Source organism: Musca autumnalis, unplaced genomic scaffold (assembly GCF_047663935.1).
Source record: "Musca autumnalis isolate F117 unplaced genomic scaffold, ASM4766393v1 scaffold_5, whole genome shotgun sequence".
Classification (NCBI taxonomy): Eukaryota; Metazoa; Arthropoda; class Insecta; order Diptera; family Muscidae; genus Musca; species Musca autumnalis.
Window position 1 is genome coordinate 19943705 of NW_027412088.1, and position 22714 is coordinate 19966418.

Here is a 22714-nt window from a genome sequence, read left to right on the forward strand (position 1 = left end):
CGACTGATCTAGTTCATACACTCTTTTCAATGAATCGTTCAATTGAACTAGTTCGTTCATGAACTATACAACTCTAATTGAAGGACCTGTTCACAGTTCCCTCTACTATAGAAGACTTGTAAAAAGTATTCTATTCGAAACAATACCTATTAATGGGTATATTATTATATAGAAGTCCCGTTTAAAGGTCTACTATTCCAATGAAAAGCTATTAGAATGTCTTCTATTCTACAAAAGACTTGTTGAAGGGCTTATTTTCTATAGTAGGCCTTCTAAAAGGTCGTATATCCTACAGACGATTTTTTGAAAAGTCTACTTTCTTTCCAATTTCTGGTATAATATAAATTAAATGATCACATTGGCTCTCTTTTATTGATTTTGTATCCCTATTGTCCAACGGACATCAAGATTAGTATTCTACAAATGAATTTAAGTTTTTTATAGATCAACTTGAAAAGCGTATTTTTTTTTTTTTTTTTTTTTTGTCTTTGTTGAATTTATAAACAGTTTAACAAATTCCTCAACACTGCAATTTACATAAATTCTAAACAAATGCAAGCGCAAATATTAAATTTTTGTTAAAACAAAACAGAAACTTCATAGCTTTTTTCCTTTTGTTTAAATGTTTAAGTGTTTTCTGTAATTGACTGAAAACAATGGATTAGGTAGCCACCAGTGGTGAAGATATTAGGAGATGGTCGTTAAAGCGAAAACAAATAATAACCGTAATGCGAGAAACATTGTAGAAACATTGCAAAGTTATAAAGTAATTATTTTTGCACATTTTCACCGGTCATTTTGCTACCTATATGGGGGGTGGTGCTGGCAATTGATTTCCGCCAATTCCCTTCCAAAGACCTTCAAATGTTTTATAAATGTCATTACTAGCCAACTGAGTTTTAATTATTTAAACTTTTGGGGGGTTTTCGAATTTATCTTCATTATTTCATTAAAATTTTGCTACATTTCTGTCTGTTAATTCCACCGCGTTTTCAAGGTTTACTAACCCTAGCCATAGGGTGGAGCCATGAAGTAACAACAAAAATAAATTTAAAACCAAACAAAATATGGCTTCAAATTATGCAAAAATGATATGCAAGCTCACAATTTATTAAATATCAAAAATGTGTTTTGTTTTTGAAATAAAATTAGTATTCCAATTTTTTAGTTACTAACACGAACGCACTGTGGTAAGGAGTGGATGAAGGTGGTAATGCGAAATTCAGAAAATAAAATTAGAGAAAATAATATCCTTATAGAAAATAATATCCTTCGTATTTATTGAGTATTGTTGACAATGACTATCCGCCAATTTTAACCAGTATCAATTAACCACTGTGTAAAATTTGCTTTACAAATATAACCGGTTCGCTAAAGATCACAGTGCTGTTGTCTGCATCAAATAACAAACAAAAATTTGAATTTTGGACGGGTTTTAAATTTTGTTTTCGCATTTGACTCGTCATAAACTTTACTCTTTTCTTCGTGTGTGAGATGGAATTACAGTTAATAACCTCTCGAAAAAACGTGTACCATCTGCCTTTGTATTTAAAAATTAGCATAATTTTTGGAAACAAATAATAGGTATGTGATAGGCTAAGATAATTATGTAAAAACACGCATACTCGTGTGATGCTTAAGTGTTCCATACGCCATTTGCCTGATTCGAGAAAAACTCAAGTTAATGTTTGAGTCTATACAGTCTGAAATGGGGTGTAAAAATTCAATACTTTAAAAGCAAAGAATTTATCAGAAGTTGATTTTAGTCAGATATCTGTTATAGTCTAGAAGTTGTGGCCAATTTTTACAATTGCAAAAAGTTGCTGATTTGGGTTCCAATGGTTCTATTTTTCGTGCTTTTGACAGTTTGCTTCACATGGAACACGTTATGTCACATTTCACCAAACCAAATTTTTGTCAATTGTGTTCCACCTCCCTTACGTGAAGTGCTACTGAGAACCGGAAATTCAGGGGGTTAAACAAAAAAACAGTGGTATGAGAAAGAAAGTGAATGAAAGACTTGCTGCAATTCGAATAAAAGCTAAATTCTTCAATATCAACTTTATTTGCGCTCATGTTCCCACTGAAGAAAAGGACGAACAGACCAAAGATATATTTTAAGAGCGCTTAGAAGAAACATATGACCGTTGCCCTGCCCATCACATTAAAATTATTCTAGGCGATTTTAATGCCAAAATTGGAAAGGAGAATATCTTTGGCCCAACAGTCGGAAATTTCAATCTCCACAGTGAAACATCTGACAATGGTATGAGGCTGATAGACCTTGCAGCTGCAAAAAACATGGTAGTTAGCAGTACCAGATTTAATCATCTCGATATTCATAAGGGCCCTGGCTGTCTCCAGATAAAAGAACAAGTAATCAAATTGATCATGTTGTGATAGATGGAAGACATTCATCGAGCGTGTTGGATGTACGAGGCGCAAACATTGATTCGGATCACTACCTTGTTGCAGCAAAAGTACGTACCCGTCTAAACGTTGCAAATAAAGCACGAACAGACACAACGCGGAAGTTGGACATCGATAGGCTGCAAACACAACAGATAGCCACAGCACATTCCACTCAACTAGCCCAATTGCTTAATGAAAGCACTCCTTGTTCCGATAACATATCAGCACAATGGCAAAATATTGCCCACTCCATGCAAACAGCCGCAAAATCCATACTTGGATACCAGAGACCTCCACCAAAGAATCCATGGTATGCCCAGGAGTGCCGTGCTGCTACCGAAGAAAAAAATGCGGCATATATGGCTACTTTACAATCAGTAGCAACGCGTAGCGCACGAGAGAGATATCGGAGATATCGGAGAGAAGAGAAACGTCTTTTCCGCAAGAAAAAGAGAGAAATGGAAAAGCGGGAGTGTGAAAAAATCGAGATGTACAGGAGCCAGAATGAAGTCCGAAAATTCTTCCAAAGAGCGAAACATCAAACAGATGGCTTTGGTACAGGCACATCCTCCTGTAGAGACCAGCAAGGTAATTTGGTAACTGATACAGATAGTGTACTCAGGATATAGAAAGAACAGTTTTCAAATCTGTTGGTATCCAATAGCAGCGAAGACGACGAAGATACCACAGTCCCAATCCCAGAAGATGGAATTGAATGTATACTGCCCAGCCAAGATGAGGTAAGGACAGCAATAGAGCGGCTGAAGAATAATAAGGCAGCAGGGGCCGATGGCTTACCAGCCGAGCTGTTCAAAACCGGAGGCGACACCCTGATAAGGTGTATTCATAAGCTAGTTAGCACCATCTGGCAGGAAGAATGAGTACCCGACGATTAGAACCTGAGTATCATGTGCCCCGTCCACAAGAAGGGAGATAAGACTGTTTGCTCTAACTATAGGGGCATAAGTCTACTCCCTATTGCCTACAAGATCGTGTCAGGGATATTGTGCGAACGACTATGGGCAACGAGATAATTGGGCCATACCAATGCGTCTTTAGACCTGGCAAGTCCACCATTGACCAGATATTTACCCTGCGGCAAATCCTGGAGAAGACCCAAGAGATGCAGATCGACACCTACCACCTTTTTGTCGATTATAAAGCAGCCTTCGACAGCCCGCTGCGTTCAAAGGTATTCCAAGCCATGTCTGAATTTGGTGTCCCCGCAAAGCTCATCCGGCTTTGTAAAATGACTTTAAATAACACGAGATCCTCAATTAAAATAGGAAAGAACCTCTCCGAAGAGTTTGGTACCAAAAGAAGTTTCAGACAAGGAGAGAGCCTTTCGTGTGATCTCTTTAACATCCTGCTGGAAAAGGTTATACGAGAGGCAAACTTCAAAAGAAGTGGCACAATCTACACCAATAGTCACATGTTACCTGATTATGCTGATGATTTAGACATCATAGGCCGAACAGTAAAAGAAGTAACTGATACCTTTATGAAGGTCGAAGGAGAAGCTGCTAAAGTGGGTCTGGCGGTAAACGGTGAGAAGACCAAGTTGATGGTGTCGACGCGCAATGCGTCCATTGAGCTCGGACCGACTGTGGAAGTTGGTTCTTATAATATTGAGGTAGTAAAAGACTGCGTCTACCTCGGCACCTCCGTAAACACAACAAACGACATCAGTTGTGAAATACAAAGAAGAATTGTATTGGCCAACAGATGCTACTTTGGTTTAAGTAAGCAGTTTAAAAACAAAGCCACATCTCGTCAAACAAAAATAACGCTCTACCAAACACTGATACTACCCGTGCTGATGTATGGCTCCGAAGCCTGGGTACTTGCGCAAGCAGACACTGGCCTTACAGAACATTTGTTCCATAGACCGAACTAAGAAAAGATCTCCAATTCTTTCTGTTTCGTGCTTCGCTTTTTGGAATACCGTGCCTTGTCATCTCTTCATCCACTTGTTTGAGCCATCTATTCTTTGGCATGCCAATTCTGCGTGCACCGCCATGTGGCTGCTTTATAATCGACAAATAGGTAGTAGGTGTCGATCTGCATCTCTTGGGTCTTCTCCAGGATTTGCCGCAGGTTAAATATCTGGTCAATGGTGGAAAGGCCAGGTCTAAAGCCGCATTGGTATGGTCCAATTATTTCGTTGAACATAGGCTTTAGTCGTTCGCACAATATCCCTGACACTATCTTGTAGGCGATAGGGAGAAGACTTATGCCCCTATAGTTGGAGCATAAAGTCTTATCTCCTTTCTTATGGACGGGACACAGATGATCAGGTTTCAATCGTCGGTTACTCGTTCTTCCTGCCAGATGGTGCTAACTAGCTGATGAATACACCTTATCAGCGTGTCGCCTCCGGTTTTAAACAGCTCGGATGGTAGGTCATCAGCTCCTGCTGACTTATTATTCTTCAGCCGGTTGATTGCTGTTTTTACCTCATCTCGGGCGGGTGGTATACATTCAATACCATCTTCTGCGATTGGATCTGTGGTATCTTCGTCGACTTCGCTACTATTGGATACCAACAGTTTGGAAAAATGCTCTTTCCATATCCTTAGCACAGTATCTGTATCAGTTACCAGATTACCTTGCTGGCCTCTACAGGAGGATGTGCCAGTTCCAAAGCCATCAGTTTGATGTTTCACTCTTTGGTAGAATTTTCGGACTTCATTCTGGCTCCTGTACATCTCGATTTTTTCACACTCCCGCTTTTCCATCAATCTTTTTCCTGTGGAAAAGACGAAACGTCCTCTCTCATTTTCTCCCAAAACCTCTCTCGTGCGCTACGCTTTGCTACTGACTGTTAAGTAGCCCTATATGCCGCATTTTTCTCTTCGGTAGCAGCACGGCACTCCTGGTCATAACATGGATTCCTTGGTGGAGGTCTCTGGTATCCAAGTATGGATTTTGCGGCTGTTTGCATGGATTGGGCAATGTTTTGCCGTTGTCCTGATATGTTATGGGGACGAGGAGTGCTTTGATTAAGCAGTTGGGCCAGTTGAGTGGAATATGCTGTGTCTATCTGTTGTGATTGCAGCTTACTGATGTCCAACTTCCGTGTTGTGTCTGTTCGCACTTTGTTTGCTACGTTTAATCTGGTACGTACCTTTGCTGCAACAAGGTAGTGGTCCGAATCAATGGTTGCGCCTCGGAACGATCGTACATCCAACACGCTTGATGCATGTCTTCCATTTATCACAACGTGATCAATTTGATTTCTTGTTCTTTGATCTGGTGCCGTTATGAATATCGAGATGCTTAAATCTGGTACTGCTAACTACCATGTTTCTTGCAGTTGCAAAGTCTATCAGCCTCATACCGTTGTCAGATGTTTCACTGTGGAGACTGAATTTCCCGACAGTTGGGCCAAAGATATTCTCCTTTCCAAATTTGGCATTAAAATCGCCTAGAATAATTTTAATGACATGGGCAGGACAACGGTCATATTTTTCTTCTAGGCGCTCATAAAATATATCTTTGGTCTGTTCGTCCTTGTCTTCAGTGGGAGCATGAGCGCAAATAAAGCAGATTTTGAAGAATTTTGCTTTTATTCGAATTGCAGCAAGTCTTTCATTCACTGGGGTGAAGCTGGAGACCAGGTGTTTTAACCTCCGACTAACTACAAATCCGCAACCAAACTCATGCTTTGTGTCATGGCAGCTATAATACAGTGTGTCACCTTTAGGTGTTGTTGTGACGCCTTTCCCGTTCCATCGTATTTCCTGTATGGCAGTAATGTCGGCCTTGTACTTTTCAAGTACATCTGCCAATGCGTACTATAAAGAGTGCGAACATTCCAGGTACAGATTCGCAGATCATGGTCCTTAAAACGTTTGCGGGGGTCGTCAACATTAGAGGGGGTTGTTTTTCTTTTCTTTCGTTTTTTCATAGTAGGCTGTTTTTTCTAGGGGAGGGTTACTAACCCGACGCCCAAACCCAAGTTTTGAACGTTCTTATGGCTGAACGCGCGGCACATGTTAGCTCACTACCTTTAACGGGTGTTAAAGGCAGTTCCCCAGGTGACACCAAGGGGAGGTCAGTTGAGATGGTCTACTTGAGATGAAAGAGGGACCAAGATAAATCCTGGGCTTTGCCATGTTAAAGCCTGTCAGGACCGTTCCTTGGTATCTTCCATCCCCTACGTCACCCAGCAGGTCTTCATTCGGAAGGTTCTAATTGCTACAATTATTCTATGTGACAGAAGTCCTTTCAAGAGATTACCGCAGTAGATCTCTTGAAAGGAAGAAAATTTTTAAACAGATCTTTAATGGGTTAGCTTTTCTTCAATCAAATATCCAACAAATATTTTATATTTTATTTTTTTTATGTTTTATATTTTGTATTTTATATTTTATACTTTATTTTTTTATATTTTATATATTTAAAATTTTATATTTAAGATAATATTTAATCTATGCAAGCGTGTTTGTATCAATATGTTATCTATTTTTTATATCATGTTCTGACATGTTTTGGCAATAATGTTAATATTAATGTTGCTATTTTTTGTTTGTCATTACAGGAATTTCAAAAGAAACTTTTTCATCTTTTCGATTTGGATGGCAATGGTTATCTGGTGCAAGATCGCTGGATAGAACATTTAAAAGGACGTTTGACGTAAGTTTTGTGTTATCGCTTTTTTTAGTTGCACGAAAAAACTATCACATCCGACTTAACAGAATCAAACATACATACATACATATTTGCATCCATAGCCAGTCACATGCTAAACATTTCCCATTCTCTGATTTGTTAATCTTTTAATGCATGTTTAACAAGTGACTTGACCAAATAACGCACTCAACCACAAAACATGAATATTTACAAATGAAGATTGTTTGGCACAAGGAACATTAGTTGGTCAGTAATATAGGGATGACAATTTCTTTAATGGGAAGTTTCTTTTTTAAGAAAATTTTCAATTAACATCCCATAAGGACCAGAAGGTAGAGCTGTTTTTTCTAACAAACGATGAATCCCAAAACTAGTTCAATAATAAGTCAATGGCTGATACCGTACAGAGTGTCGAACATTAAACGAGACTACTTGCAGAGACGTTTTACACTTTTGTTGAAATACTGAAGAAAATCGATCAACACTACACAAAAAGTTTTACCTCAATACTAATCTCCTCCCTTTTGGGTTTGACACAACTTCCAGAGACGTTTTTCACTTTTGTTGAAAAACTCAAGAAAATCGATCAACACTACACAAAAATTTTTCACTCAATACTAATCTCCTCCCTTTTGGGTTTGAAACACTTTCCTTTTGTTTGCAAGGTGCGCAAAAATTCCCTTTAATTTTTAGCTTTCCTTCCCTTTTTAAATTAATTCTTAGTTCCCAATTAGTTTCACTACACTGCATTCCTATTACCCAATGACATGATTCGGACCATGTTATTCCCCAGAATAACATACAATGTGCGACGACATAAACTCCACTACTTTGGTGTTGACTTGACGTGATGTAAAGACGAAGATGCCACAACTTTGTTGTTAAACAACATTTTTTATAACGAAAATTTAATTTCTTGTTGTTGTAGTTGTTGCTTTTTCTACAGCAACCGTGAAGTGCAGTGAATGGTGTTGGCGTTGTCAATTGCTATTAATTTGTTGTTGAGCGCTGAGCCTAGGTAAATTTCAAATAACATTCATTACACCTACTTACACCTCATATTCATCAGACTATGTTCTTTTTCTATCTAAAAGAGAAGAGTTGCCTCCACAATATATTCTATAGAAGAGTTGGCTCTTCTATCCATAGAAGGGTGGCCTCTTCTATCCGTAGAAGAGTTTGCTCTTCTATCCATAGAAGAGTGGCCTCTTCTGTCCATAGAAGAGTGGCCTCTTCTGTCCATAGAAGAGTTGGCTCTTCTATCCATAGAAGAGTTGGCTCTTCTATCCATAGAAGAGTTGGCTCTTCTATGTATGGAAGAGTTGGTTCTTCTATCTATAGAAGAGTTGGCTCTTCTGTCTATAGAAGTGTTGGCTCTTCTATCTATAGAAGAGTTGGTTCTTCTGTCTATAGAAGAGTTGGCTCTTCTATCCATATAAGGGTGTCCTCTTTTATCCATAGAAGAGTTAGATCTTCTATCAATAAGAGAGTTGGCTCTTCCATTTTTAGAAGAGTTAGCTCTTCTAGCCATAGAAGAGTTGGTTCTTCTATCTATAGAAGAGTTGGCTCTTCTGTCTATAGAAGAGTTGGCTCTTCTATCCATAAAAGAGTTGGCTATTCTATACATAGAAGAGTTGGCTCTTCTATCAATAGAAGAGTTGTCTCTTCTATCTATAGAAAAGTTGTCTCTTCTATCTATAGAAGAGTTGGATCTTCTATCTATAGAAGAGTTGGCTCTTCTATCTATAGAAGAGTTGGCTCTTCTATTCATAGAAGAGTTGACTCTTCTTTCCGTAAAAGAGTTGGCTCTTCTATTTATAGAAGAGTTGGCTCTTCTATCCATAAAAGAATTTGCTCTTATATCCATAGAAGAGTTGGCTCTTCTATCCATAGAAGAGTTGACTCTTCTATCTATAGAAGTGTGGCCTCTGCTAGCCATAGAAGAGTTGTCTCTTCTATCCATTAAAGAATAGCCTCTTCTATGCATAGAAGAATTGGCTCTTCTATCCATAAAAGAATTGGCTCTTCTATCCATAGAAGAGTTGGATCTTCTATCTATAGAAGAGTTGGCTCTTCTACCTATAGAAGAGTGGCCTCTTCTATCCATAGATGAGTTAACTTTTCTATCCACAGAAAAGTTGGCTCTTCTATCCATAAAAGAATTGTCTCTTCTATGCATAGAAGAATTGGCTCTTCTATCCATGAAAGATTTGGCTCTTCTATCCATAGAAGAGTTGGTTCTTCTATCTAAAGAAGAGTCTTATATCTATAGAAGAGTCTCCTTTTTTATCCATAGAAGAGTTGCCTCTTCTATCCATAGAAGTGTTGAATCTTCTATCCATAGAAAAGTTGTATCTTCTATCCATTAAAGAATAGCCTCTTCTATCCATAGAAGAGTTGGCTCTTCTATCCATAAAAGAATTGGCTCTTCTATCCATAGAAGAGTGGCCTCTTCTATTCATAGAAGAGTGGCCTCTTCTATCCATAGAAGAGTTAACTTTTCTATCCATAAAAGAGATGGCTCTTCTATCAATAGAAGAGGCCACTCTTCTATGGATAGAAGAGCCAATTCTTTTATGGATAGAAGAGCCAACTCTTCTATGGATAGAAGAGGCTATTCTTTAATGGATAGAAGATACAACTTTTCTATGGATAGAAGATTCAACACTTCTATGGATAGAAGAGGCAACTCTTCTATGGATAAAAAAGGAGACTCTTCTATAGATATAAGACTCTTCTTTAGATAGAAGAACCAACTCTTCTATGGATAGAAGAGCCAAATCTTTCATGGATAGAAGAGCCAATTCTTCTATGCATAGAAGAGACAATTCTTTTATGGATAGAAGAGCCAACTTTTCTTTCAATAAAAGAGTTGGCCCTTCTATCCATAGAAGAGTTGACTCTTCTATCCATAAAAGAGATGGCTCTTCTATCAATAGAAGGGTGGTCCTTCTATCCATAGGAGAGTGAACTTTTCTATCCGTAAAAGAGTTGTCTCGTCTATCCATTAAAGAATAGCCTCTTCTATCCATAGAAGAGTTGGCTCTTCTATCCATAAAAGAATTGGCTCTTCTATCCATAGAAGAGTGGCCTCTTCTATTCATAGAAGAGTGGCCTCTTCTATCCATAGAAGAGTTAACTTTTCTATCCATAACAGAGATGGCTCTTCTATCAATAGAAGGGTGGTCCTTCTATCCATAGGAGAGTGAACTTTTCTATCCGTAAAAGAGTTGGCTCTTCTATCAATAGAAGGGTGGTCCTTCTATCCATAGAAGAGTGAACTTTTCTATTCACAGAAGAGTTGGCTCTTCTATCCATAAAAGAGTGGCGCTTCTATACATAGAAGAGTTGACTCTTCTATCCATAAAAGAGTTGGCCCTTCTATCCATAGAAGAGTTGACTCTTCTATCCATAAAAGAGATGGCTCTTCTATCAATAGAAGGGTGGTCCTTCTATCCATAGGAGAGTGAACTTTTCTATCCGTAAAAGAGTTGTCTCTTCTATCCATTAAAGAATAGCCTCTTCTATCCATAGAAGAGTTGGCTCTTCTATCCATAGAAGAGTGGCCTCTTCTATTCATAGAAGAGTGGCCTCTTCTATCCATAGAAGAGTTAACTTTTCTATCCATAAAAGAGATGGCTCTTCTATCAATAGAAGGGTGGTCCTTCTATCCATAGGAGAGTGAACTTTTCTATCCGTAAAAGAGTTGGCTCTTCTATCAATAGAAGGGTGGTCCTTCTATCCATAGAAGAGTGAACTTTTCTATTCACAGAAGAGTTGGCTCTTCTATCCATAAAAGAGTGGCGCTTCTATCCATAGAAGAGTTGACTCTTCTATCCATAAAAGAGTTGGCCCTTCTATACATAGAAGAGTTGACTCTTCTATCCATAAAAGAGATGGCTCTTCTATCAATAGAAGGGTGGTCCTTCTATCCATAGGAGAGTGAACTTTTCTATCCGTAAAAGAGTTGGCTCTTCTATCAATAGAAGGGTGGTCCTTCTATCCATAGAAGAGTGAACTTTTCTATTCACAGAAGAGTTGGCTCTTCTATCCATAAAAGAGTGGCTCTTCTATCCATAGAAGAGTTGACTCTTCTATCCATAAAAGAGTTGGCTCTTCTATCCATAGAAGAGTTGGCTCTTCTATCTATAGAAGAGTTGGCTCTTCTATCTATAGAAGAGTTGGCTCTTCCATCTATAGAAGAGTTGGCTCTTCTATCTGTAGCAGAGTTGGCTCTTCTATCTGTAGCAGAGTTGGCTCTTCTATCTATAGAAGAGTTGACTTTTCTATCTATAGAAGAGTTGGCTCTTCTATCTATAGAAGAATTGGCTCTTCTATCTTTAGAAGAGTTGGCTCTTCTATCTATAGAAGAGTTGACTCTTCTATCTATAGAAGAGTTGGCTCTTCTATCTATAGAAGAGTTGACTCTTCTATCTATAGAAGAGTTGACTCTTCTATCTATAGAAGAGTTGACTCTTCTATCTATAGAAGAAATGGCTCTTCTATCTATAGAAGAGTTGACCCTTCTATCTATAAAAGAGTTGGCTATTCTATCCATAGAAGAGTTGGCTCTTCTATCGATAGAAGAGTTGGCTCTTCTATCTATAGAAGAGTTGGCTCTTCTATCTAAAGAAGAGTTGACTCTTCTATCCATAGCAGAGTTGGCTTTTCTATCTATAGAAGAGTTGGCTCTTCCATCTATAGAAGAGTTGGCTCTTCTATCTATAGAAGAGTTGCCTCTTCTATCGATAGAAGAGTTGGCTCTTCCATCTATAGAAGAGTTGGCTCTTCTATCCATAGAAGAGTTGGCTCTTCTATCCATAAAAGCGTTGGCTCTTCTATCTATAGAAGAGTTGACTCTTCTATCTATAGAAGAGTTGGCTCTTCTATCTATAGAAGAGTTAGCTCTTCTATCAATAGGAGAGTTGGCTCTTCTATTTATAGAAGAGTTAGCTATCCATATAAGAGCTGGCTTTTCTATCCATAGAAGAGTTGGCTCCTCTATCCACAGAAGAGTTGGCTTATATATCGATAGAAGAGTTGGCTCTTCTATCCATAAGAGAGTTAGCTCTTTTATCCATTAAAGAGTTGGCCCTTCTATCCATATAAGGGTGGCCTCTTCTGTCGATAGAAGAGTTAGCTCTTCTATCCATATAAGGGTGGCCTCTTCTATCCATAGAAGAGTTGGCTCTTCTATCCATAGAAGAGTTGGCTCTTCTATCCATAGAAGAGTTGGCTCTTCTATCCATAGAAGAGTTGGCTCTTCTTTCTATAGAAGAGTTGGCTCTTCTATCCATAGAAGAGATGGCTCTTATATCCATAGAAGAGTTTGCTCTTCTATCGATAGGAGAGTTGGCTCTTCTATCCATAAAAGAGTTGGGTCTTCTATTCATAGAAGAGTTGGCTCTTCTATCCGCATAAGGGCGGCCTCTTCTATCCATAGAAGAGTTGGCTTTTCTATCCATAGAAGAGTTGGCTCTTCTATCCATAGAAGAGTTGGCTCTTCTATCCATAGAAGAGTTGGCTATTCTATCCATAGAGTTGGCTCTTCTATCCATAGAAGAGTTGGCTCTTCTATCTATAGAAGAGTTGGCTCTTCTATCCATAGAAGAGTTGGCTATTCTATCCATAGAAGAGTTGGCTCTTATATCCATAGAAGAGTTTGCTCTTCTACCCATAAAAGAGTTGGCTCTTCTATCAATAGCAGGGTGGTCCTTCTATCCATAGAACAGTGAACTTTTCTATCCACAGAAGAGTTGGCTCTTCTATCGATAGGAGAGTGGCTCTTCTATCCAAAAAGTTGGGTCTTCTATTCATAGAAGAGTTGGCCCTTCTATCCACATAAGGGTGGCCTCTTCTATCCATAGAAGAGTTATCTCTTCTATCAATAGGAGAGTTGGCTCTTCTATTTATAGAAGAGTTAGCTATCCATAGAAGAGTTGGCACCTCTTTCCACAGAAGAGTTGGCTTATATATCCATAAGAGAGTTGGCTCTTTTATCCATAAAAGAGTTGGCCCTTCTATCCATAGAAAAGTGACCTCTTTTACCCATAGAAGAGTTAGCTTTTCTATCCATATAAGAATTGAGAAGAGTTGACTCTTCTATCCATAGAAGGGTGGCCTCTTCTATCCATAGAAGAATTGGCTCTTCTATCCATAGGAGAGTTATCTCTTGTATACATAGAAGAGCTGACTCTTCTATCAATAGAAGGGTGGTCCTTCTATCCATAGAAGAGTGAACTATTCTATCCACAGAAGAGTTGGCTCTTCTAACCATAAAAGAGTTGGCTCTTCTATCCATAGAAGTGTTGGCACTTCTACCCATAGCTTTTCTACCATACCCATGGCTTTTCAATCCATAGGATAGTTGGGTCTTCTATCCATAAAAGTGTTTGCTCTTCTATCCATAAAAGTGTTGGCTCTTCTATCCATAGAAGTGTAGCCTTTTCTATCCATAGAAGTTTGGCCTTTTTTACCAATAGAAGAGTTAGCTCTTCTATCCATAGAAGAATTTGCTCTTCTATAGAATAGAACAGTTATCTCTTTTATCCATAGAAGAGTTGCCTCTTTCATTAAAAGAAGAGCAAGCTCTTCTATCTATCCATAAACGAGTTTGCACTTATATCCATAGACGAGTTGGCTTATCTCTCTATAAAAGAGTTGGTTCTTCCATCCATAGAAGAGTTGCCTATTCTATTCACAGAAGAGTTGCCTCTTCTATTCATAGAAGAGTTGGCTCTTCTATCCATAGAAGGGTGGCCTCTTCTATCCATAGAAGAGTTTGCCCTTCTATCCATAGACGATTTGGTTTTTCTATCCATAGAATAGTTGACTCTTCTACCCATAATAGAATAGAACAGTTATCTTTTTATTCATAAAAGATTTGCCTCTTTTATTAAAAGAAGAGTTGGCTCTTCTATCCACAAAAGAGGTGGCCCTTCTATATATGGAAGATTTGGCTCTTCTATTCATAGAAGAAGAGTTGGCTCTTCTATCCATAAAAGACTTGGCTCTTCTATCCATAGAAGAGTGGCCTCTTTTATCCATAGAAGAGTGACCTCTTCTATACATAAATGAGTTGGCTCTTCTATCCACAGAAGAGTTGTCTCTTCTTTCTATTGACGAATTGTCTATTACACCCATAAAAGAGTTGCCTCTTCTTTTTATTGATTAGTTGCTCTTGTATCCATAGAAAAGTTGCCTCTTCTATGATAGAAGAGTTCTGTCCATAGAAGAGTTCTATTAATAGAAGAGTTACCTATCCTATTTACAGAAGAATTGTCTCTTCTGGCTTTCATGGTTTTACAATTAATAATTTGGTTTTTTTAATAATTGTGTTTTAAAACTTATTTTAGCGAAGACAGACAAATGGACTATGCCGAACAGCTGGAATCAGTGGCCTATGTGATCTGTGGAGAGAACAGTAGAATTACCTTTAAAAATTTCACCGAAATATGGCATGCTCGTGGTGTAAGTTATCAACATCAACAAATAATACACCCTTATATTTTATATTTTTCTGCTTGTCATTTGTTTCTTTCAGATCTTAGATAAATTATACCGTCTCATTGATAGCGATGGTACCAATTCCATATCCACAAATCAAATCATGGAGTTCATATCTCATTTAACCAATTCCAGGTAAGAAACTTTAACGATTCAAGGTTTTTTGTTTGAATATATGTGGCATTGCTGTAGTGTAGATCAAGCACTGAAGTGAAGGGTAGATGGGGTGGAGAAGTTAATAAATGAACTTGGAAGAAAAATGTGCGGAACAATAAATTATGACCATGTTAACAGTTTACAATTTGTAAAACAAATTGATTTTTCTCCTGCGCCTCCCTCCTCTTGCTGTTCGTTTTTGCAATAGAACACATTTGTAGCTTTTGGAAAATATAACAGCATCCTCACAGGTTACAGAATTATTGAATATGGAACAGTGGTTACAAGAAAATTATTATATTTTGTATGCTAGAAATTCGACTTTGGGAAATATGAAAGTTGTAGAGGATGGAATCTTCAATATAAGGACCACTGTTAATACGTATGTAAATGACTGTTAAGGAGTTAAAAGACGACTGTCATCGGGTGCTAACTTCATGGGTGCATTTATACGCCTTTATAAATTACATTCAATTCTTCCTAGTTGACTTTTTACCACAGTAAATTTACTATATGAGAAAATGAAACGTTACTGATGATGAGGAGGACAACAAACATGGAAAACGTTTCAACACACACACAAGGAGAAGATCCTGCACACATAAAAACGCTGACAAGAACAGGGAAAAACAGCTATTAATCAAATGCTATGTTCTGCAGCTTAGTAATCTTTTAATTAATCTTTAATTTATTACTAAACCTTAACTGCAGAGGCACAACAACAGCAGCAACAACACAAACATCAAATACACCATGTAATGGTCTTTCAACGCGATTTGTAAAACTGGCCAATAGTTTGCCAGCCAGGACAGACGGACAACAAACACCGACTTGGTCAATGCAATTTGTTGGTATTATAATTGTTGTTCCTGGCTGTTGCTGTTGTTGTTCTTTCTGGCATTGCTGCATAAATTATTTATTGTCTATGATGTGATGCTTAAGTCGGCTATTTGTTTTTCTCTCTCCTTGCCTTTCTTTCTGTAGACCACGCACTGGCTTTGATAAAAGCTCTTTGGCCCGTTTGGAGCAGCTCTTTCGCAATACTGTGGGAAATGAACGTGAAATACGACGTGAAGAATTCAAGAAAATTGTTATCTCCAAGAATGTAAGTCCAAACCAAAGAACGAAGCAACCAATGGACGAATAGTCTGTCGTTACTGTTGTTGTTGCCGTTTTTTTCTAAAGGAATTCAATTTATTTATTGTTCGTGTCTGTGTTTTTTATTCTTTTTTTATTTTAGCCTTTCTTTACGGAACGTGTTTTCCAAATCTTTGACAAGGATAACTCAGGTTCAATATCATTACAGGAATTCATTGATGCCATTCAACAATTCTCAGGACAATCGGCAGATGATAAAATACGTTTTTTATTTAAGGTTTACGATATCGATGGTAATGTATTCATTTTGTTGCTATTGGTCTTGTTTATTCCTGTTTTACTTAAGCCGTCTCCATAGTTATCGGGACAGTGATAATGTAGAATATTTTAGGCTTGTTTGTGATAAATGCGTCTGATTGTTGTTTAAAGACAATATTAAGATTTACACAATATTTAAAAAGATAAAGTACAGGGCGATTTGTTAGCATGAAAAATAAGTTAATAAATAAATTGGAAGGCAGCTCTACAGACGTCCGGCCTTTAGGCCTAAAAGGCGTCTTTAAACACGCCCTGGGAGACATCCTTACAGGCGCCCAAAAAGGACGACCTGACAAGCGTCTTAACAAGCGCCGTGAAAAACACATTTAAGGAAGATTAGAATGGATACTTTATAGACGCCCTCAAAGGCGTCTCTATAGACGCCCTCAAAGGCGTCTCTATAGACGCCCTCAAAGGCGTCTCTATAGACGCCCTCAAAGGCGTCTCTATAGACGCCCTCAAAGGCGTCTCTATAGACGCCCTCAAAGGCGTCTCTATAGACGACCTCAAAGGCGTCTTTATAGACGCCCTCAAAGGCGTCTTTATAGACGCCCCCAAAGGCGTCTTTATAGACGCCCTCAAAGGCGTCTTTATAGACGCCCTCAACGGCGTCTTTATAGACGCCCTCAAAGGCGTCTTTATAGACGCCCTCAACGGCGTCTTTATAGACGCCCTCAAAGGCGTCTTTATAGACGCCCTCAAAGGCGTCTTTATAGACGCCCTCAAAGGCGTCTTTATAGACGCCCTCAAAGGCGTCTTTATAGACGCCCTCAAAGGCGTCTTTATAGACGCCCTCAAAGGCGTCTTTATAGACGCCCTCAAAGGCGTCTTTATAGACGCCCTCAACGGCGTCTTTATAGACGCCCTCAAAGGCGTCTTTATAGACGCCCTCAAAGGCGTCTTTTTAGACGCCCTCAAAGGCGTCTTTATAGACGCCCTCAAAGGCGTCTTTATAGACGCCCTCAAAGGCGTCTTTATAGACGCCCTCAAAGGCGTCTTTATAGACGCCCTCAACGGCGTCTTTATAGACGCCCTCAAAGGCGTCTTTATAGACGCCCTCAACGGCGTCTTTATAGACGCCCTCAAAGGCGTCTTTATAGACGCCCTCAAAGGCGTCTTTATAGACGCCCTCAAAGGCGTCTTTATAGACGCCCTCAAAGGCGTCTTTATAGACGCCCTCAAAGGCGTCTTTATAGACGCCCTCAAAGGCGTCTTTATAGACGCCCTCAAAGGCGTCTTTATAGACGCCCTCAAAGGCGTCTTTATAGACGCCCTCAAAGGCGTCTTTATAGACGCCCTCAAAGGCGTCTTTATAGACGCCCTCAACGGCGTCTTTATAGACGCCCTCAAAGGCGTCTTTATAGACGCCCTCCAAGTCGTCTTTATAGACGCCCTCAAAGGCGTCTTTATAGACGCCCTTAAAGGCGTCTTTATAGACGCCCTCAAAGGCGTCTTTATAGACGCCCTCAAAGGCGTCTTTATAGACACCTTCAAAGGGGTCTTTATAGACACCTTCAAAGGCGTCTTTATAGACGCCCTCAAAGGCGTCTTTATAGACACCCTCAAAGGCGGCTTTATAGACACCTTCAAAGGGGTCTTTATAGACACCTTCAAAGGGGTCTTTATAGGCACCGTCAAAGGGGTCTTTATAGACACCTTCAAAGGCGTCTTTATAGACGCCCGGCCTTTATAGGCACCCTAAAAGGCGTCTCTAAACACGCCCTGGAAGACATCCTTACAGGCGCCCAGAAAGGACGACCTGAAAGGCGTCTATACAAGAGCCGTGAAAGATACATTTAAGGAAGATTTAGCATGAAAAATACGTAAATGAGTGACTTGGAATGTATCTCCATAGACGCCCTGAACGGCGCCTTTATGGACACTCTGAAAGGTGTTTTTAATCACGCCCAGAAAAGCATCTTTACAGGCGCCTTTTATAGGAACCCTGAAAGGCGTCTCACTGACGCCACGAAAAGCGTATTTTTTGACGAATTTGTCGACGGACGTGAAGATAAATAGTTGCAGTTAAATATTTATGTTAAGTCAAATAGTTTTTTAAATAGTTATGTTAATAACAGAACTCTGTTAACGTGTTAGCAGAAAATCAAATTAAACTTCTTTAACTTTTTATACCCTCAGCATTTATGCTAACGAGGGTATATACACTTTCATACGGCCTATCATTTGTGATTTTATAGGTCTCTTAACCAGACCTACGTTTAGATTTCATTTCTTATCTGCTCGCGGAAAAATGGGCGATTAGAGAAGGCATTCTACAACAACAACTACTGTTTTGCTTTGCTGCTATTTTGTTTATAGAAACCCTGAAAGGCGTCTCACTGACGCCACGAAAAGCGTATTTTTTGACGAATTTGTCGACGGACGTGAAGATAAATAGTTGCAGTTAAATATTTATGTTAAGTCAAATAGTTTTTTAAATAGTTATGTTAATAACAGAACTCTGTTAACGTGTTAGCAGAAAATCAAATTAAACTTCTTTAACTTTTTATACCCTCAGCATTTATGCTAACGAGGGTATATACACTTTCATACGGCCTATCATTTGTGATTTTATAGGTCTCTTAACCAGACCTACGTTTAGATTTCATTTCTTATCTGCTCGCGGAAAAATGGGCGATTAGAGAAGGCATTCTACAACAACAACTACTGTTTTGCTTTGCTGCTATTTTGTTTATAGAAACCCTGAAAGGCGTCTCACTGACGCCACGAAAAGCGTATTTTTTGACGAATTTGTCGACGGACGTGAAGATAAATAGTTGCAGTTAAATATTTATGTTAAGTCAAATAGTTTTTTAAATAGTTATGTTAATAACAGAACTCTGTTAACGTGTTAGCAGAAAATCAAATTAAACTTCTTTAACTTTTTATACCCTCAGCATTTATGCTAACGAGGGTATATACACTTTCATACGGGCAAAATGAGTCTCATCGAAATAATGGCTTTAGACCCCAAGTATGTTTGGACGAAATCCGTTTCAGACAATTTGGAGTTGATTTAGCAATGTCCGTCCGTCTGTCTGTCTGGGTGGCTGGTGCGCACTATCACTCTCGAACGGATGAGTGATTTGGTCCAAAATTTGGCTTTCGTAATATTTTGTCCAGACTTAGTTTAAGTTCGAAGATGGGTCATATCGGTCCACTCCTTCAGGTAACTCCCCCAAAAAAGTTCGAAAATGTTCCGAAAATTTGTGCGCACGATAACTCTTGAAGGGAGTAACCGATTTGCTCCATACTTTGCACATCGTGGAATTTCTACCAGACTTAGATGAGGTTCGAATATGGACCCAATCGCTCCACTCCTTCGGTTACCTCCCACACAAATTTTCGGCGAAGTTCGTTTTAGGAGCAGATCACGAATCGCTATGGTTTTTGTTGTAACAGCTTGTACTTGCTGCCCCCTATACAACGGTTCAAGTTTCAGCAAGGGCAAGTCCATACTTCCTGAGAAAATCGGTCCACTCCTTCTGGTACCTCCCTCACAAAACAAAGTTCTAAGCTTTTCGCTAAAATGGTGTGCACGGTAACTCTCGAAGATAGTAACCGAGTTGGTCTATACTGTGCACATCGTAATATTTCCACGAGACATAGATTAGGTTCGAATATGGATTATATATGTCAACTCCTTCGGGTACCTCCCACACAAAATTTCCAAAAAGTGCAGTTTAAGAGCTGCTCTCCAATCCCTTTGATTTCTGTTGTAGTAATTTGTATTCGTTGTCCCCATTACGACGGAACTAGTTTTTTCAGGGGCAAGTCTATAGTTCCTGAGAAAATGACCCGAAAGCTGTAGAAACCCTACGACATCAGTAGCTGGAGCGGACGGTAAGTTTCGAACGGATCAGCCGATTCGGTCCAAACTTTGGCCTTCGTAATATTTTGTCCAAACATGGTTTAAGTTCGAAGGTGAGCTATATCGGTCCACTCCTTCGGATACCTCCCCCACAAAAGTTTAAAAAATTTCACTAAAATGCTACGCACTATATCTCTAAAACGGGCATGACGATTTGGGCCAAGGGGATCCAAAAGATCTCCTAATATTTTATCCAAATTTAGTTTAACTTCCAAAAATGGTCCACATCGATCTTCTCTTTAGGGTACCTTCACACAGGCTGAGGGTATATCTCTGTCAGCAAAGCCGACTGATACTTTTTTACTTGTTTTAATGGCTTTTTAATAACTCCATATCCGAAATCAATTTCCGATATCGAACATTTTGGGATTTCTTGAAAATATAGCCATGAACAGTTACACCCACAGTTCGAAAACTATAAAACCTGGGAACAAGCGGCTACCGGGAAATGAAGGGTACCTCAAATAGCTATCATATCCGAAATTAATTTCCAATATCGAAAATTTTGGGACTTCTTGAAATTATACACACGAACAGTTGAACATACAGTTCGAAAAAAGGTACCTCAAGTGGGGAAAAAACGGTACCTCAAGGGGGTATCAAAATGTTAAGGTCCATATCTGAAATTGATTTGCGATATCGAACATTTTTGGACTTCTTGAAATTATACCCATGAACAGTTGGACCCACAGTTCGAAATCTATAAAACGTGGGAACAAGCGGCAACCGGGAATGAAAGGTACCTCAAGTGGGTATCAAAATGTGTAAGATCCATATCCGAAATCAATTTCCGATATCAACAATTTTGGGACTTCTCGACCCATGAACGGTTGGACCCACAGTTCGAAAACTATAAAACCTGGGAACAAGTGGCTACCGGGGAATAAAAGGTACTTAAAGTAGCTACCACAATATGGGAAGTCCATATCCGAAATCAATTTCCGATATCGAAAATGTTGGGAATTCTTGAAATTATACCCATGAACGGTTGGACCCACAGTTCGAAAACTATAAAACCTGGGAACAAGTGGCTACCGGGGAATGAAAGGTACTTCAAGTAGCTACGACAATATGGGAAGTCCATATCCGAAATCAATTTCCGATATCGAAAATGTTGGGACTTCTTGACATTATACCCATGAACCGTTGGAACCACAGTTCTAAAACTATAAAAACCTGGGAACAAGCGACTACAGGGGAGTGAAAGGTATTTCAAGTAGCTACCAAAATATGGAAAGTCCATATCCCAAATCAATTTTCAATATTGAAAATTTTGGGACTTCTTGAAATTATACCCATGAACAGTTGGACCCACAGTTCGAAAACTATAAAACTTGGGAACAAGCGGCAACCAGGGAATGAAAGGTACTTTAAGTAGTCACCAAAATATGGGAAGTCCATATCCGAAATAAATTTCCAATTTAGACAATTTTGGGACTTTTTAAAATTTTACCCATGAAGAGTTGGACCCACAGTTCAAAAACTATAAAATCTGGGAACAAGCGGCCGCCGGGGAATGAAAGGTACCTCAAGTGGCTACCAAACTATATGAAGTTCATATCCGAAATCAATCTCCGATATCGAACATTTTGGGATTTCTTGAAATTATAGCCATGAACTGTTACAGCCACAGTTCGAAAACTATAAAACTTGGGAACAAGCGGCAACCAGGGAATGAAAGTTACCACAGGCAGGTATCAAAATGTGTTAGGGCCATATCTGAAATAAAATTCCGATATCGAATATTTTGGGACTTCTTGAAATTATACCGATGAACAGTTGGTCCCACCATTCGAAGACTATAAAACCTGGAAATAAGCGGCAATCGGGGAATGAAAGGTAGCTACGCCGTAAAAAGCGTTTTATGGATGCCGTGAAAGGCGTCTTTTTAGACGCCATGAAAGGGGTCCTTAGAAGCTGTGAAAGGCGTCTTTATAGCCGTTTGGAGAGTTGTCTTTATAGTCTCCTTGAATGGCGTCTATATAGACGCCCTGAAAGTTGTCTTTACTTAAATTAGGTTAAGAAGAAGCGCGATGAAAAAACTAGACTTGGGTAATTTTTTCTGAAGGATTTTTTTTTGGAATATTATACAGACTCTTACTTTACAATTTATGTGATTTTGTCCCGAGAAGCTTTCAGTTCTTGACAGTGCAAGGTTTTTGGATTAAGTCTACATATTGTCCTTATTGATTTTATCCATCGGGGCATCAGTTGCTGTTTCACTCCGATGGAAATTTATCTGGATGACCTCAAACAAATGTCCGATCATTCACTAAACTGGTTTCGCCTTCCTATTGTGTGCCGCTCGGAGGTTTAACCTCCTGGTTGTTATACCATCAGTATTTATGCTAACGAGGGTATGTATATACACTTCCATAGGGGCAATGTTTGGACGAAATCCATTTCAGACAATTTGGAGTCGATTTAGCAATGTCCGTCCGTCTGTCTGGCTGCTGCGCACGATAACTCTCGAACGAATCAATCGATTCGAACCAAATTTTGGGTATTGTAATATTTTACGTAAACTTGGTTTAAATTTGAAGATGTACCATATCGGACCACACCTTCAAGTACCTCCCCCACAAAAGTTCGAAAATGTTCGGAAAATTTGTGCGCACGATAACAATTAAAGGGAGTAACCGATTTAGTCCATACTTTTCACATCGTTAACTTTCTACCAGACTTAGATGAGGTTCCAATATGGACTCTATCGGTCCA

At 39.1% G+C, this 22714-nt stretch overlaps 1 protein-coding gene across 6 annotated transcripts in view; it reads left to right on the forward strand.

Moving 5' to 3' along the window:
- The window catches only part of Nox (NADPH oxidase), a 74701-nt gene that overhangs the window by 29078 nt on the left and 22909 nt on the right, over positions 1-22714 (forward strand). For all 6 annotated transcript variants that reach the window (XM_073988093.1, XM_073988090.1, XM_073988091.1 and 3 more), the window contains exons 3-7: positions 6956-7050; positions 14403-14517; positions 14591-14688; positions 15694-15814; positions 15950-16100. In XM_073988093.1, the coding sequence (XP_073844194.1) occupies positions 6956-7050; positions 14403-14517; positions 14591-14688; positions 15694-15814; positions 15950-16100 (580 nt within the window). The remainder of the gene's footprint in view (positions 1-6955; positions 7051-14402; positions 14518-14590; positions 14689-15693; positions 15815-15949; positions 16101-22714) is intronic.